At 35.8% G+C, this 18,591-nt stretch overlaps 1 protein-coding gene across 1 annotated transcript in view; it reads right to left on the bottom strand.

The window, feature by feature from the left end:
* LOC123554353 (uncharacterized) overlaps positions 1–18,139 on the bottom strand; it is a 30,084-nt gene extending 11,945 nt beyond the window's left edge. Inside the window, exons 1-7 of the mRNA XM_053547117.1 lie at positions 18,055–18,139; positions 14,832–16,806; positions 11,241–11,336; positions 9,048–9,137; positions 7,480–7,596; positions 3,452–3,487; positions 1,840–1,955 (exon numbers count right to left, since the gene is read on the bottom strand). Of these exons, the coding sequence (XP_053403092.1) occupies positions 1,840–1,955; positions 3,452–3,487; positions 7,480–7,596; positions 9,048–9,137; positions 11,241–11,336; positions 14,832–16,797 (2,421 nt within the window). The 5' untranslated portion in view covers positions 16,798–16,806; positions 18,055–18,139. The remainder of the gene's footprint in view (positions 1–1,839; positions 1,956–3,451; positions 3,488–7,479; positions 7,597–9,047; positions 9,138–11,240; positions 11,337–14,831; positions 16,807–18,054) is intronic.
* Positions 18,140–18,591: the final 452 nt, after the last annotated feature.

Here is an 18,591-nt window from a genome sequence, read left to right as displayed (position 1 = left end):
AGTTTTCAAATCAGATATTAGTCAAACGATCAGGAGGCAGTGCTTGAGAAACGATTTGTATTTTTTATATAAGTTTGTACTTCTAAAAACAAAGATTTGTTCTCCTCATCAGTTAATGAATCAATTCCGTGAAGAAATTTGTGAGTACTAAGAGGATGAAATCTTCGAGTATTAATAAATAACAATCGACGAGCATTGGCATAATGGCTACATTTTAAAAAAGAAATGTTCCGCATCTTCAATACCATGTCTACAAGAGCAATCGGGATAGTCTCGTAAATTATGGTTATAAAATAGATCGTTGTTTAAGTTGTTGCATCGGTTTCTAATACGTGTTTGAGCAACATTACAGAATCGTTCTCCTATTAGATAAAAAGACGGAACAATTGGAGATTTAAATTTACTCTTCAATTTGCTCTTAAAAGAGTGTTAGCATTGCGTGTCGGAAGGTCAAGGTTATTCCATAGTTTAAACTGATTTTGAGTAAATTTCGAGACGTCATACCTACGTTATTATATCGGCAATATTGCTATTTGTGCCGCCGGAATCTTTTTAATGACAGGATATTCTATAGCTCCGAATCTCATGCTTTGCAACTTGAAGGGTACCCACGATTTACCCAAATGCTGTTGGTTGTCGCAAACAAACATAAGCGTTTATTTTGGCGGGAAAAGTGCACGTGCGTTTCCTGGCCTATTAGAGTTATTAATACGGTGTTTTATTATTAGAATCTAATAAATACAAACATCTACATCTACATCTACATCTACAGATATACATGTAAAGTTTTGGAAAATGCACTACAGTAGCGGTATTGGCGTCCTGAAAACTGGTGTGTAAAAAAAACTTAAAAATCATGGATTTGGATAAGAGACACACATATGTTAAGTAATCGTAACACCATTTATTGGACATTACAGTTACAGTATGTACAAAAAACTTGGACGGGCCTCTGTTTTTTTGTTTTTTTTTCATTTAACTTCTGACGTAAGTTATAGACAATGACGTCACATACTACTTGGAAAAGTCAGTGGTTGCATCGTATGTAGAAATATTTATTCTGTTATCGTGTGTAAAATATAGTCATTAAACAATTCGCCACTTGGATACCAGTATAAGATTCAAGGATTATTTGTAGATTCTATAAGGTACTGTAGAATTTTATTTCTTTCTCGTTTATTTTGTTGTTGTTGTTGTTTTTTTGTTTTGTTTTTTTGCTTGTTTTAATGCACCATGAATGACACTTCCCACTTCGTTATTTTGGATCGACTGAACAATTACCATGTTCGCCCATAGCTTATCCTCACGATACACGACCTAGCCGCAGGCCTGGAAGAGACGGAACAGATCGATGCAGTCTTGCTCGATTTCAGCAAGGCATTCGGTAAGTTTCCCCATGAACGACTTGCCAGCAAGCTAGAGTACTACGGCATTAGGGGCATTCTTCTGCAGTGGATACGCAGTTTCCTGGCCAACCGTACACAGGAAGTCTTAGTAGAGGGATGATCATCTGATACAGCACCAGTCACATCAGGCGTGCCCCAAGGATCAGTCATCGGACCCCTACTCTTCCTGCTCTACATTAATGACCTCCCACTCCAAGCCAAGTCGCCAATTTTACTGAATCCTGTTTAGAGTAACATTCATTTCACCACATTTGAATATTTAAACATAAATACGTAATTCATAACTATATGAAAACTAAAAAGCTGTAATTAACTGTTTAAGTGAAAGTATATTTTTTTTTGTAATTAGCTTCACTTGTCCAAGAATTTCATAATCAGTCTACTTTTATATGTCATGTTTAGCATAATGAAATAGTAATAGTAGTGTGTTTACCCTGAGGACCGCCTTGACAAAGTCTTGACCTTTACGTTGAAGTAAGTATTCACATCTTGGAGACGCTTTAGCATGTTCAATCCATATATCATTTTCAAGCTGGGAGTATTGAAACTCTGCGAAATATAAACCTTATCAGTAACATTGAAATATAAACTAAAGAATTAGCATCAAGAGTTTGTAAGTACTTGTTCTGCACATGTTTACACAAAGTCAGGTAAAAATCTCTTACATATTATTTTATACGAAAGGGTCTCCGTAATAACTATGCAAAGTAACCATTTTGTGCTAAACTTTTAATTCAAGACATGAATCCATCTAGCTTCAGTAATCCGGTTATGTCACTGAAAACTACAGCACAGTTCTACACAGTTTTCAACTGTAAATGGCACATCAGTGATTGTTGCCGTAAATGATTATGAAGTAGTAAAACTTGTCTCAATATCAATGTTAAATGAATATAAACTTGGAACGATATGTATCTCGTATACTACTTTTTTAACAGAAATTTGATATCCAGTACGTCGTTGTGACCATCGCTATTCTATTGCGTTAAACAAGCAAATTCGATGAATTGGTATCCCGAACCAAAAGGGCGGGTAGTGGGGTGTGTGACCAAGGCAAGGTGGTGACCAGGTGTGGGTACAAAACTTCACATGTTTATAATAAATGTTCATGGAAAAGAATGAAAGAAGTTTAATGAAATTCTACCAATTGGTTGGTTTGTTAAGTATAAATCTGTAGATTTTTAAACAATTAAAGGGCAATAACTCTATGGAAAATTGACCAATTGAAAAAAAAAAAAAATGACAGACATCATCAAAGTATGTTGGTTCATATTTATTTCAAGTTTCATGAAATTCTACCAGCTTCTACCAGCTTGTTACTGAGAAATGGCTGCAGACGTGAATTTTTCATTAAATCAAGGGCAATAACCCTAAGGGAAATTGACCAATCCAAAAAAACCTTAATCGGCATCATCACAGTATGTTGGTGCATGTTTGTTTCAAGTTTCATGAAATTCTACCTGATAGTTACTGAGAAATGGCTGCAGACAGACATTTTTCATTAAATCAAGGGCAATAACTCTAAGGGAAATTGACCAATCCAAAAAAAAAAACTTAATGGGCATCATTGCAGTATGTTGGTTCATATTTATTTCAAGTTTCATGAAATTCTACCTGATAGTTACTGAGAAATGGCTGCAGACGGACATTTTTCATTAAATCAAGGGCATTAACTCTAAGGGAAATTGACCAATCCAAAAAAAAACTTAACGGGCATCATTGCAGTATGTTGGTTCATGTTTATTTCAAGTTTCATGAAATTCTACCTGCTAGTTACTGAGAAATGGCTGCTGACGGACAGACTGACGGACAACGCCATTTTTAAATACCCACCTCCTGATTTCATCGGTGGGGGATAACAAGTAAAAGCTGCCATACTGTGCACAGTATTTCCCCTACGTCAATCAGTACTTTCTTACGTATCACAGGAAAAGCATTTGTAATCAGTGGGAGTACACTTAGAATATGCCTAAAGATATCTTTAACTAACACAAATATATGTCAAAGATAGAGTTCACTTATACTTTGGTAATTATAATGCATACCTGTTCCACAGGAAAAGCATCTGATGCAATCCATTCCTGTAAAAATTAAAGAAAAGTTAATGATTTTTTTTATATAACTTTCAGAATATATGAATATATATTGATGAATTCTGATTGGTCAGTATTGCCCATAACTATACAAAATAAAACATGATAATGTCTAGTCTTCCTTCAGTATTAAAGGCTGTTAATCAGATTTTGGTCTTTCATCACTTTAACATCTGATCATTTAGACTTATGTTTATCCACCAAGTGCTTAATTCATGTAAAATATTCATTCAGCGATTTTCAAAATCTGATTACTTATCATGGTTGCCAAATCGAGATAGAGATAAGCATAAATATAAATTGATAAACATAGTTAGCCTATGGAATGACAGAAATGTATATAAGAACTATTGTAATATATTTGTTGCATCCGTGCATTTTAAATAGCCTAATTTCATTAGAAATGCATGTATGCCTCTATTGGTTTCGCAAAATTAAGAGTCAAACTCGCAATAAAAAATCCATAATTTTATGTTTACACATCATATCATAAAACAGTTATGGACCTTTAAGCTTCGATGTTTGTGTTATGACAAGTGTATGAAGAAATGTTTGTTTCTTTTTAACAATTAACCAGCTCTGACATATAAGTGGGTCAAAATAAGTCAAGTTTAGTTGTTTTGCTAACTAATCAAATTTCTGGTGAAACATTTTTTCAACATTTTTATGACTGAAAATTGAAAGTACATACAGTTATCTGTGTAACAGAAATAGCCGTGGCTATGGTTCTTAAAGGGTATTGCACATTCCACTAACTCTCACAAATAGACTCAATCAATTGGATTCTACTATGTTTTGGCTTTGTTGCATTCTATGCTTACAAATGATCTTATTAAAGTTTTTACTGACTATCACAATAACAGTATTTGACCATTTAAGTATCCGTTTAAAAGAATTCCGCTTCAGCTAGGGGTGGTACACTTCTTTTTGTTTATGTTATGTTTAATGTCGCACCAACCCAATTATAGGTCATATTATTAGCGAGTCTCAAGCTTTGATGGTGAAGGAAGACTCCCAGATACCTCTGTGCATTATTTCATCACTGGTTGGCACCTGGATAGAACCATCGGCCTTCCTTAAGCCAGCCGGATGGCTTCCTCACGAAGAATTCATTGAGTGAGGCTCGAACCCATATCGGTAAGGAGCAAGTGATTTGAAGTCAGCAACCTTAACCACTCGGCCACGGATGCCCCCGCTGCATATTTTATCACCCCTCATGAACAGAGGCAATCAAACCAAGTCAACTATTCCCTAGTTGCGTTTTATGATTTCGCAAGACCTTAAATATTTCAATAATAAGCACAACAACAGTCTTTAAGAACTTAGTGTCGGCTGTAAAAAAATCTCTGTATTTTGCACACTTTGTTACCCCTCATGAACAGACACAACCGGACTTGCTCCAACTTTGTTTGGTTGACATATGCTTCCAAATGATCATCGTAAACATTTTATTAATTACTCCTGACTTTGCTACAATGATTTACTTTCCCAGCTTAAAACTCTTTAGTACAGAATAATATTTACTTATGATCAGTTAAATTAAAATGATATTAGAGAAGTTAAATTCTAACAGCACATGAGGCAATTCTTTATAGTTTACAGCGCAATTTATATAGCCCCATAATATTTAAGAATTAAATGATGTCTTTTGTGCGTTTACATAGGTATACAAAAGGGTCATGATGACCTTATACCGCTCACCTGTTAAACTTGGCCTTGGAATCATCAAGATAAACATTCTGACCAAGTTTCATGAAGATAGGATCATAAATGTAGCCTCAAAAGTGTTAACAAGCTTTTTCTTTGATTTGAGCAGGTGACCTAGTTTCTGACCCCACATGACCCAGTTTCAAACTTGGCCTAGGAATCATCAAGATAAACATGTTGACCAAGTTTCATGAAGATAGGATCATAAATGTGGCCTCAAGAGTGTTAACAAGCTTTTGACAGGGTGATCTAGTTTTTGACTCCACATGACTCAGTTTCAGTTTCTAACTTGGCCTAGGAATCAACAAGAGAAACATTCTGACTAAGTTTCATGAAGATATGGTCATAAATGTGGCATCTAGGGTGTTAACAATATTTTCGTTTGATTTGACCTGGTCTAACATGGCCTAGAGATCATCAAGATAAACATTCTGTGCAAGTTTGTTTCAAATCAAAGCATAAATGAAATCTCTATATGGCTGAAAGGGCCAAAATAGAAAATTTTGCCCCATTCAGGGGCAGTAACTCTAGAACCCATGACGGAATGTAGCCGGTTTTTTAAAAGGAACCCAGATCTTATTGTGACTTAAGTTGTGTGTAAGTGTAGTTAAAATCAAATGTAAAATGTCACTTCTATTATGTTCACAAGGTAAAATTTAACAAATTTTGGCTCTTTCAGGGGTCAATCAGGGGCCGTAACTCCAGAACCTATTATTGGATCATGGAATCCAAGATATATTGTTGCTAAAGATATTTTGCAAGTTTGTATCAATCAAACCATAAATGAAGTCTCTATACTGCTGCAAAAGCCAAAAATTGCAAATTTTGGCCCTTTAAGGGGCCATAACTCTGGAACCCATGATGGAATTTGGCCAGTTTTCGATAGGAACTGAGATATTATGCCAATACAAGTTTTGTGCAAGTTTGATTAAAATCCATTGAATAATAAGGTATCTATTGTGTTCACAAGCCAAAATAGCAAATTTTGGCCCTTTAAGGGGTCATAACTCTGGAACCCATGATGGGATCTGGCCAGTTTTCGAAACGAACCGAGATATTATGCCAATACAAGTTGTGTGCAAGTTTGATTAAATTTGATTACAAAATGTGGTCTCTATCGTGTTCACAAGAAATTGTGACAGACGGACAGACAGACAAGGGACAAAATGCGATCACAAAAACTCACCCTGTCACTATGTGACAGGTGAGCTAAAAACACATTGGGATTTCTTGTAAAACCATGAATCGCATGTACAGTCTCGTGGGAAGAGCCACGCTTAATATTACTGCATCACTGTTGTTTATAGAAATATAAACGTTCTTTCCACTCTTCAAAAATTTTATTGGAGGATAAATATTTTGAAATGTGCTGCACACTACAACCACTTTCCATGAGCGATAACATTTTGATGACTTTAAACAGAACGAACATTCAAGTTTACGCCCTTAGTGGCGTGCAGTTGTAAATACATTACATAAGAGATATGTTCATGTTCTCTGATATCTAAGCTGTTCAAATATATGTTGAGAATTATTCTATTTTCTATTAACATGTATTAATGGTTGATTTAGCAATGGTAATCATTACTTATATTGCACTTGAAAACAGTATTTTTTACCTTGGTGCATTCTTCAATTGCATATACTGATTATGTTTGCCTAATCTTTAGGGGTTAATTGGCAGATAGTGTACAGGGTTGAATGAGTTAAGGCTTCATAGACACAATATAACATCATCAGAGGCTCTCAGGTGTTCAAATCAGCCAATTAAGCGGTATAAGGAATCGGCCAACAGACTAATAGTCAGGTGCATTACATGTATTTCACTATTTCGTCTTAAAATTGGAGTTCCAATCCAGATCATCTCTAAAATGTGGACACCAAGGGGCTAATATTTAACAAATTACTTCGTTTTATATTAATCCAAACAGCTCCGAAGGTATGACACACTAACATCTCAAATAAAATCAGGAAGGTAGACAGATTGTAAATTCTACTATCCTTGTGTGTACACTGAAGATACATTAAACACCTGTTGAGACATTATAAAATATAGACAACAACTTTTGTTGTCATACATTTACAACTTCAATGCCAAATATATCATTGCGAAAATTTATATCACATCGCTTTTGTACAAATAACCAAATTTTAGCTTTTACCTTTTTCTTGTTGTGAAGTTATCGCTGTTAGAAAAAAAACAGTGGTGTACAACTTCAAAATATTACAGGTATAACGCAGTTGTAGTGTTTAACAATTTCCATTAGGCCTACCTGCGTTGTGAAAACCAGCATCTGCCAAATGCTCTGACGGACTTGCTGAATTGTTTCTGAATGATCGCCGTCTTGACTCAGCTGTAGCATAGTTCTGATGAAGCTTATGTCTTGGACCTACATGAATAAAGCAAACCTAAAAGTTTGAAACCAAATGATAGTCATTTCTTAAAAAAATTTTTAGTAAATAATTTGAATATTAGGTATATCTGGTATTTTCACAATGAAAATATCAAAAATATTTTACACTGGCATGAAACTATTTATCATATGAACACTTTATCTTACATTTTTACATGTTACTATGCCATTCATGAAATTACTGCATCTAGTTTTCACCCAGAGAAAAAGTGAAAAATATTTCAGTCTTACTGTAAACAAACAAATACCACAACCCTCTTTGTTTCTCTGCAAAAGGCGTTTACAAGGATAATAAAGAGGTATACTGAAGACAGAAACTGTGATAAATTTGACTCACGAGCTATTAGTTTACTTAAGAAATAATATATCTCATTTTGTGCCTTTGGCCTACTGACCTCAAAATCTAAATGGGTGACCAACCTCCCTATCAAGTTTCATGATCCTAGGCCCAAGCGTTCTCAAGTAATTGTCTGGAAATGGTTTAAATGTTCCGGGTCAATGAAACCTTGACCTTTGACCTATTGACCACAAGATCAATAGGGGTCATCTGGTGGTCATGATGAACCTCTCTAGCATCTTTCATGACCCTTCGCCCAAGCGTTCTCAAGTTATCGTCCAGAAACCGTTTAACTGTTCCTGGCAAATGAACCTTGAATTTTGAATTAAATGACCTCAAAATCAATAGGGGTCATCTGCTGGGCATGACAATCTCCCTATCAATTTTCCTGATCCTAGGTCCAAGCGTTCTTGAGTTATCGCCTGGAAACTGTTTTACCCTTCCTGGTCACTGTGACCTTGACCTTTTACCTACTATCTCGAAATAAATAGGGGTTATCTGCTGGTGATGACCAACCTCCCTATCAATTTTCACGATCCTAGGCCCAAGCAATCTTGAGTTATCATCCGTAAACCTTTTAACTGTTCTGGGTCACTGTGACTTTGATCTTTGACATACTGACCTCAAAATCAATAGGGTCATCTGCTGGTCATGATCAACCTACATATCAACTTTCATGATCCTAGGCCAAAGCATTCTTGAGTTATCATCCAGAAACCATTTAACTGTTCAGGGTCACTGTGACCTTGATCTTTGACATACAGATCTCAAAATCAATAGGGGTCATCTGCTGGTCATGACCTAGGTAGGCCCAAGCGTTCTTAACTTATCATCCAGAAACAGTTTAACTGTTCAGGGTAATAAAGATCTCAAAGTCAATAGCGGTCATCTGCTGGTGATGACCAACCTCCCTATAAACTTTCATGATCCTAGGCCCAAGCGTTCTTGAGTTATCATCCGGAAACGGATTGGTCTAACCGACAGACCAACTGACAGACAGACCAATCAACATCTGCAAAACAATATACCTCTCCTTCTCCGAAGAGGGGCATAATAAAAATTATTCTCATTATTTGATAATTTTATTTACCTAAAGGAATGGTATGTGGACTGTCACCCTCCGACAAGTGCCTTTGTCTAGCTTTCAATTTTGGCCGTATGCAAATGTCGCTTTCAGGTTCTGTTTAAGCAGACAATAATATTACTCTAAAATTGCTACAATAATACAATTATTCATTTCTTGTTTTAACGAGATAATACATTATTCTACAGCAAATAAAGATTACATCGATATAATTATATTTGTTTTACAGGTTCACATAAAGTAAAATAGTAACAAGAGCTGTCCGTAAGACAGCGCGCTCGACTTTTCTCAGTGCTTGACTCTGAATTTGAGCTTTGCCAGTAAAAAAAAAAAATCCAAGTTAAAAAGGGGCATAACTCTGTTAAAATTAAAATTATAGTTATGAGAATTGTGTCTCCCGGTGTAGACTTTGATAGTAAATAACTATTTTGAGTTTCAAGTCAAAAGCTTTAATAGTAACAGAGATATTTGACTTTATCAAAAATTTTAACAAAATTTCTAAGTTAAAAAGGGGCATAATTCTGTCAAAATTCAATTCAGTGTTATGGGGATTGTTTCTACTGTTTTGAGTTTCAAGTCAAAAGCTTTAATAGTAACAGAGATATTTGACTTTATCAAAAATTTTAACAAAATTTCTAAGTTAAAAAGGGGCATAATTCTGTCAAAATTCAATTCAGTGTTATGGGGATTGTTTCTCCTGGTGTAGACTTTGATAGTAAATAAGTATTTTAAGTTTCAAGTCAATAGCTTTGATAGTAACAGAGATATTTGACTTTATCAAAAACTTTAACCAAAAATTCTAAGTTAAAAAGGGGCATAATTCTGTCAAAATTCAATCAGAGTTATGGGGATTACTTCTCCTGGTGTAGACTTTGATAGTAAATAAGTATTTAAAGTTTCAAGTCAATAGCTTTGATAGTAACAGAGATATTTGACTTTATCAAAAACTTTAACCGATGCCGAAGCCGGGGCGAGTGCAATAGCTCTACATTTTCTTCGAAAAGTCGAGCTAAAAAATGTATGAATATCTATGAAGCAAAACATCAAATACAGCTATGTATGGTAACTGTGGTAACTGACATTACACTTGAACATCTCTCTTCTATGATTATACATGAATGTTACTGAATGTACAAGTATAGAACGAGGAACAGCGCTGATAACATTGGCTGAAAGAAATGGTGGGAACTTTTAGGTATTCCTACAAGTTAGATTCAGGATATTATGAACTATTCTAAATTAGATGGCAAGCATTAAAATTTTGTTTCTGTTGTTTTTTTAACTGTCACATTTACAGGGGAATTTTCTTATCATCTTATAAATTTTTTTAATGAAAAAGAAAAAGAATGCTTAGTCAAACAAATTCTTAGTATAGCACAAAAGATTGAAAGTGGTTCTGTTTTATGGTAGTTCTGCATGTTTGAATCGAAATTTTTTCTACAATGTAGAATTTGATTAAACTCTGATTTTTCAAATCTTCAGTATATACTTTTTTTTTTTTTTGAGATATCTGACCATGATTAAAGTGAACCACACATTTCATGCTAATTTCTGAAATATTTAACATGTCAGATGTTTTAATATCATATTTACTTTAGAAAGATAGTTACAGTGCCATTGTTATAAATTTACTCACGGGCTGACATTAATTCATAAAATGATATTCATATCTGTACGCTGAATCCTGGCTTTGTTCTACGTTTTCCGGATAAATGACCTTACCCATCATTTCTGGTTTATCATACATGCAGAACTATCCTAACATTGTTAATTTCTCAAAACTGTGTGCGCTACCCTATAATTTGAGTGACAATATGACACTGACAAATTTGGTTGATAAATACAACTGTGAAAAGATTCAATGGCATCTGCATCACACATTTGTTATAAATATGAAAAATGTCTGTAAGATTTATTTCCAAAGTATCAAGCATTTTCAATGACGCAGAAGAATTTTATCTGAATCTAAAATTGTAGGACTCGGAAAACAGAATCTAGAAAAGTATCTTTCTGGAATAAATTGGAGGTAAATACATGTATGTAATCTTTAAGAAAGGTTATATATCAACAAAGTCAAACAAGTCGAAAGAAATATCAAAGACAGATACATCACAGGTACGTACAACAAAGACACTGTATTACACCATCAATGCCTGAGTTTCGTTAAGGTTGAATTGCTAACTTAGACTAAACAATTACCTCTTAATACGACACGCAAATTTTCAGATGGCTGTTTTTCTATTCTGCCTGATTTGTTGTTACCTTCATCATTGTCCAATAAAGCACCGACGTGTTCTAAATTAATAAACAATATCACAGTCAATGTTTCAACGATGATGATGACCAATAATTTTGGCCACATTTTTGACAAATCTTATTAAATGGAACAACAGCCTCGATAGAATGGTTATCAGTCATTTGAAAAGTTTTCTTTTCTTACATCTGATGGTCTCTGTGTGCAGCTGAGCGGAATTGTTCCAACTAGTTTAAAAGAGCACATTTAAAGAAATTTCCATTCACCAACTAAGCCTAGTGGGAATATCTTTTGAAAAAAAATGTGTACGATCGTAATTACGGAGGATGGAGAGTGATAAAAATCGCTGATAAATATTGGCAGATCATAGAAATTAATTGCCAAAGATTCATTCATGAACTCAATTCAGTTAACTAGAAGACGCTTTTGTAGAAAAGCGTATGTCTCCCCCAGTGCATAGTCGTATAGGCAAGAAGTCAAGAGGGGACAGGAGCCAAAGTAAGAGACACTGATGGTTGCAATAGGGATCATCTACTTGGCATGTCCAATCATCCCACTAAGTTTCAACAGTTTGGGCCTAGTGGTTCTGAAGTATTGAATTGGAAACGGTTTTCCATGTTCAAGCCCCTGTGACCTTGACCTTTGATCGATTGACCCCAAAATCAGTAGTGGTCATGTACTCTGCATGTCCAATCATCCTAATTAGTTTCAACATTCTGTGTCAAGTGGTTCTCAAGTTATTGTTTGGAAAGTTTTCTACCTTGACCTTTAACAGAGTGACCCCAAAATCAATAGGGATCATCTACTCAGCATGTCCAATCATCCTCTTAAGTTTCAACGTTCTGGGTCAAGTGGTTCTCAACTTATTGACTGGAAAGAGTTTTCTATGTTCAGCCCCCTTTGACCTTGACCTTTGATGGAGTGACCCCAAAAACATTAGGGGTCATCTACTCTGTAAGTCCTATCACCATAATACGCGGGCTTAGCGCAAAACGGTTGTAACTCCTTCTTTATTTCATATAAGTTACAACCGTTTTGCGCTATGCCTGCGATATGCAGTCTGAAGGTTCTAGGTCAAATAGTTCTCAAGCAATTAACCGGAAATGAATTACCATGTTCTTAAGTGGTTCTCAAGTTACTGACTGGAAATGGATTTCTATGTTCAGGCCCCTGTGACCTTGACCTTTAATAGAGTTACCCCAGAAACAATAGGGGTTATCTACTCTGCGCATGATCAATCATCCTATGAAGTTTCAACATTCTGGGTCAAGTGGTTCTCAAGTTATTGATCAGAAATGGTTTTCCATGTTAAGGCCCCTGTGACCTTGACCTCTGATGGAGTGACCCCAAAAACAATAGGGGCCATCTACTCCATAAGCCCTGCCACCCTATGAAGTTTGAAGGTTCTAGGTCGAATGGTTCTCCAGTTATTGATCGGAAATGAAGTGTGACATACGGACGGACAGGGCAAAAACAATTTGTCTCCCCCAGTTGAGGTGGGGGGGGGGCAGACGTAGTTATATACAGTATATATTGTCAACAGTTATTTATTCCAATATTGCCATTTGATACAGAAGTGAAATATATGTATATGAAGTTTAGTCTATAACTTATTTTCTCAGTTCCAAAATTAATATAATGATATTGCATACCTTTGTCAGTATTGATTAATTAATATACACAGTCTTGTTATCAAATGAAAGATGCCACTGATGTCTTGACAACTGTTACTGTAACTTTATTTTCTTCCATTCAAATGTGCATTTATCTACCTTGGATTTCTAGTGTTTTATATTGCAAAACATACCCTTCTCAAATTTGCTTATGCTCCAAAACATGAGTCGCCCAAACTATAGCAAACTATTTTATTTCTGTAGCAGAGCTATATAGTAATTTTATTATGAGTAAACTCTACAAGAGGGCCATGATGGCCCTATATCGCTCACCTGTTATCATTGCACTTGAGGACAAGGTCCTCAGAAAAAATATCTAAGTCCAAAGGACAGGAACAACAAAGGGAAGAAATTTAACCAAAAAGAAAAAAAAAATCTTAAAAGGTACAGATATGTCAAAATACACCTAAAAATTGGAGGTACCATCCATGTTGTATCACAGATAAGTGGTCTCGGTTTTTCCCTACGGCCAATAATAAAAAAGTTACTAAAAATAGGCTATTTATAGTAACGTAAAAGGGAAGTAATTAAAAAGAAAATTATTGTAAGTGAACCAAAGAAGTATCTGCTAAATAAATCTGTAGACCTAAATGAAAATTCAGGTCAGTATCTTCATTAGTTACGGAGATATACCCATTTTAATTTGAAATAAAGGGAGATAATTTGTCATAAAATCAGTCCATAGTTACCTACCCTGATTGGCTCAGTCCAAGTAATGACAATAATGAAATTTCAAATAAGTCCTATAAGGACTTACTGATATAAATCCATTTTGATTACAATCAGGGGAGGTAATCAGACATAAAATAACTCTGGAACCTACGATTGGATCTGATTTGTCATGGAATCCAAGATTTATTGTTGTTGAAGATATTTTGGAAGTTTGTATCAAATAAAACCATAAATGAAGTCTCTATATGGCTGCAAAAGCCAAAATAGCCAATTTTGGACCTTTAAGGGGCCATAACTCTGGAACCCATCATGGAATCTGGCCGGTTCAAGAAAGGAACCAAGATCTTGTGGTGATACAAGTTGTGTGCAAGTTTGGTTAAAATCAAATCATAAATGAAGCTGCTATTGTGCAGACAAGGTCAAAATAGCTAATTCTGGCCCTTTCAGGGGCCATAACTCTGCAACCCATTAAGGGATCTGGGCGGTTCAACAAAGGAACTGAGATCTTATGGCGACACAAGTTTTGTGCAAGTTTAATTAAATTCAAATCATAAATGAAGCTGCTATTGTGCAGACAAGGTCAAAATAGCTAATTCTGGCCCTTTCAGGGGCCATAACTCTAGAACCCATAACGGAATCTCGCCAGTTCAAGAAAGGAACCAAGATCTAATAGTGATACAAGTTGTTTGCAAGTTTGGTTAAAATAAAATCATAAATGAAGCTGCTATTGTGCAGACAATGTCAAAATAGCCAATTCTGGCCCTTTCAGGGTCCATAACTCTGGAACCCATAATGGAATCTGGCCAGTTCAAAAAAGGAACCAAGATCTTATGGTGATACAAGTTGTGTGCCAGTTTGGTAAAAGTCAAATCATAAATAAAGCTGCTATTGTGCAGACAAGCTCAAAATGGCTAATTTTGGCCCTTTCAGGGGCCATAACTCTGGAAGCCATAATGGGACCTGGCCAGTTCAAGAAAGGAACCGAGATCTTATGGTGATACAAGTTGTGTGCAAGTTTGGTTAAAATAAATTCATAAATGAAACCACTATCGTGCAGACAAGAAATAGTTGACGGACGGACGCACGCACGGACTGACGACGGACGAAGGGTGATCACAAAAGCTCACCTTGTCACTATGTGACAGGTGAGCTAAAAAAGCAAGTGGTAAAAACATACTATGAGAACCATACCTTCATTTCGACACAAAGCTCCTGGCTGTCTCTCTCGGTCAGCTTTTGTACTCTCACAAGATTCAAGTAAACGATCATGCACCTGTGCTTCGTCACTGACACGTGAAATAGAAAACTCTGGTATCACCACTGAACCTTCATTTACTTCTTCAACTTGTTCAAGTTCTTCATTTTCTGAAAACTTTCCTGCACATTGTGCAAATGTATTTAACATTTTTGATGGTTCAACAGTTGTAGCGGACTGACTTTTAATTCCTGTTGGGTTTTCCAGGTCAGTTTGTGAAATTTGTGTTATTTTGGTTTTGGTGCTTTGAAAACTTTTGTAAGTTGTATTTCGATTATTGGTTGATTCTATGGTTTTTACAACTCCATCAGCTGCCGCCTCTGCCTGCTCAGATGTTGACTGTCTAGTTGTGGCACATCCATTTTGGGTTATCGGAATGGTCTCTATTAAGTCTGTTGGTAGTGTTTCGCAAATTGTATCACTTTTCTTTTGATTCATATTGACTCTGTCTGTTTGATCCAGATCTGCAGTTGATAACAAGCGAGGTTTAGCTAAATCAGCCTCAGTCACATCTGTTGTAGTAGTTTCATCGAGATAACTGCGCTTAAGAAGGGTTTCTTCCGAATCTTGTGTACCATAGCTGGTATTGCCGTAAGGGGCAATGGCGGTTTCATGATCACTTAAAGGTAGAGCTCTTTCTTCCAATTCACATGCCCTAAATTGATAAGAATTTACAATATCAGCAGGTAAATCCAATTGTTCAATGTCTTTGTCCACTTCAGATGCCTGGTCACTGCTTTCTGAAAATACACTGGTCACAATATTACATGCCTTTGTGGATTCATTTGTGCATTGATGATATCTATCATGACAGTTTGTGTTTTCTGCATATATATGGCTAGGACTTTGGCAGGAATACTGATGTTGTAATGGATCCGAAATGCTTCGCCACAGTCTACATGTAAAGTTATTGTTTCTTAAAGGTGTTGGAGCTCTAATAACTTGTTTCGGCGCTGTTTCATCATCGGAAGTAGAATGTTCTTGTTCCTGTACGCTGTTAAAGGACCGATTAGCCTCTTCATCAAAATCCTCTTCATTTGCATATTCTTGTTCAACAGTGGATTCCAGGCTTGCTAAATGATTAGAACCGTTTTCGCTCGATACTGTGTGTGGCTGTGATTGCGCGATGTTTACATACTCAGGAAAATAAATTCCTCTTCCAAGATGTGAAGCATTATAGGTTATATTTCTCCTTTCGTTTGCAATACTTATAATTCTTGATTCCATGACAGTATCCAATCCATGAGCATATCTCATTTCGGCGCCCATATAGAACACACCGACATCTCTCATTTGTAAGTTAGCTACGGGTAATACACTATGTCTCTCGATTCGCTCTATATCCCTAATATTGTGCCATTCCCTTCTAACTTGATGAATGTCAGATATTATCCCAGCCTGGATTTCACTTCCTGATCTGACAAAAGATGGACCGGATGCTAAGGTAACTGAGGTTTGTTGCAGCAAGCTGGTTGTTTGTTCCAAGTTTCTTAATCCATATTCGTTAATCCCATAATATGGTCGGTTTACCTGGCGGTTGTTTAAGATAAACAAACAAGCAGCTGACAACCTAGTGTGAATGGTCAAGGGGTCATCTGCTCTCGTCCAATTTCCTTTCCAGAGTCCACAGCAATAACAAACAACAATGTCGCTTTCTCCATAGTAATAAAACCCTGCAATGGCTAGTACTCGAATGTCTTGTCCCGTGTGTTCTGGGAAGTGAAGAAATGTTATCAGTCTAAGAAACTCATCTTCCATATTTCTTGAGTCGTAAATCATGAAACGAGTACGTATTCGTCTCCAGATATCAACCGAATGGGCATACGTTTCCATTCGTAAGAAATGGTATGGTATATCATCGGTCGACATGAATCCATGCTGTGCCTCGTTGTTGCTGTCCATGACCCCTAACTAAAGGAAAATGAATAGTTAATAACATGTCTTTCAGGGAATTATTTGAATATATGAGTAGAATATATCTAGTATTTTCACAGTGAAAAATATCAAATATATTATTCACTGGTATGGGTAAAGATTGGTAAAAACAGAAAACTGGTTTGTTTTAAATGTAAGATTAAAATATCTTTCACTTGTGAACAGCATGTCCGATATTTCAATCGTGGCTATGCCATTCATGCAAACATTGCATCTTGTAAAAGATATTTAGGTAACTTTAAGATAATTCATAAAAAGTCATATCTGCCAGTGTTATTTCAAATATAGTGGAGTGTGAAGCTTTATCGAAGTTATTAAGAGCATTACATAATTATATCTTACACCAGTTTTGATTTGATTTGATTTGAAGTCAGCTGTCCTTCCATCAGCAATACTTAATCGATCAACGATGTAAACATTTTACTGCAGAAAGAAGTCGGCAAGACATAAACAATTGACATTCGCCTTTTATGTATGAAAAACCAATGTCGGGCTGGAATGTTCAGCCAACTAGACATTCAGCTCGACATTCGTTTTTATATAGCAAAAATCAATGTCAACCTGGAATGTTCAGCCAGCTAGACATACAGCTCAACATTCGTTTTTATACAGCAAAAACCAATGTCGGGCTGGAATGTTCAGCCAGCTAGACATTCAGCTCGACATTCGTTTTTATATAGCATTGAAAACCAATAAATCGACCTGGAATGTTCAGCCAGCTAGACATTCAGCTTGACATTCATTTTTATATAGCAAAAACCAATGTCGACCTGGAATGTTTAGCCAGCTAGACATACAGCTCGACATTCGCCATTTATATAGAAAAATAAATTTCAAAGTATATATGTAACAAACTCTACGGTATAAAGTATAAACCATAAAACTAAGCATTATACAAAACACCTTTTATAGACTGTTACATGCTATCTTGTTTTTGGTTCATATGACTGAGGTAAATAACACCAAGTCCTACTGCCTTAAGGTATTTTATACTGTAGTACATATGACAACACTTTTCCAAAGCTACTATCAGCTGGTGAAATTTGACCCTCCTCTGTTTTCTACTTCTGTCAGTCAGTCAGTAGCCCCATTCTGATAATACTTATTTATTTCTTTTACATATAGGGTGTCAAAACTACAATAAATATGTATCTGTGTATTATCTACTATTATATATCATGTAAAGCAGAACCACTAAAAGAGAACTAAGTAGTAGAGACTTACCCTAAGCCCTCTTTATACAAGGGAAATTATCTGTTTATAGAGTGAAACTGTTGAGTGAACACTGTGTTTCAATCCTAATCCTGTCTGTATTATATCACTGCAATGCTATGAGGTGCGCATGCGTCGAGAACAGTTCACATCTTTTTCGTAAAGACTTAAAACTTTTCAACAATATCCTTAATTTGTATAACTGGTGGTGGTAAGATACTCATTAGTTAACCAGCTGTGTAGATAATTCCTATTATCTTCCCAGCTTATTGGATGTTTTTGACTCGTACTGCAACTATACAATTTTCGGATAATTACACAATTCGGACAAAGAGTTGCTGGTTGGTATAGAATCATACTAATCCAGCAAGGATGGAACTAAGGCTGACATTGTTATGCCTTTTCATCTTTATAGTTGCACATTATATTTTTCCCTGCCCAGCAAATCAGTAATTTACTGTGCGACCATTTCCCTCCAAAATCCAGTATTGTTGGTATCTCAGTTGCCAACGTCCTCAAAACAGTAATTCCATCTAGAAAGCACAAAGA

The sequence above is a fragment of the Mercenaria mercenaria genome, chromosome 7, assembly GCF_021730395.1.
Source record: "Mercenaria mercenaria strain notata chromosome 7, MADL_Memer_1, whole genome shotgun sequence".
Classification (NCBI taxonomy): domain Eukaryota; kingdom Metazoa; phylum Mollusca; class Bivalvia; order Venerida; family Veneridae; genus Mercenaria; species Mercenaria mercenaria.
The sequence above is the reverse complement of the archived record's forward strand: the minus strand, read 5'-3'. Positions and strand labels throughout refer to the sequence as shown.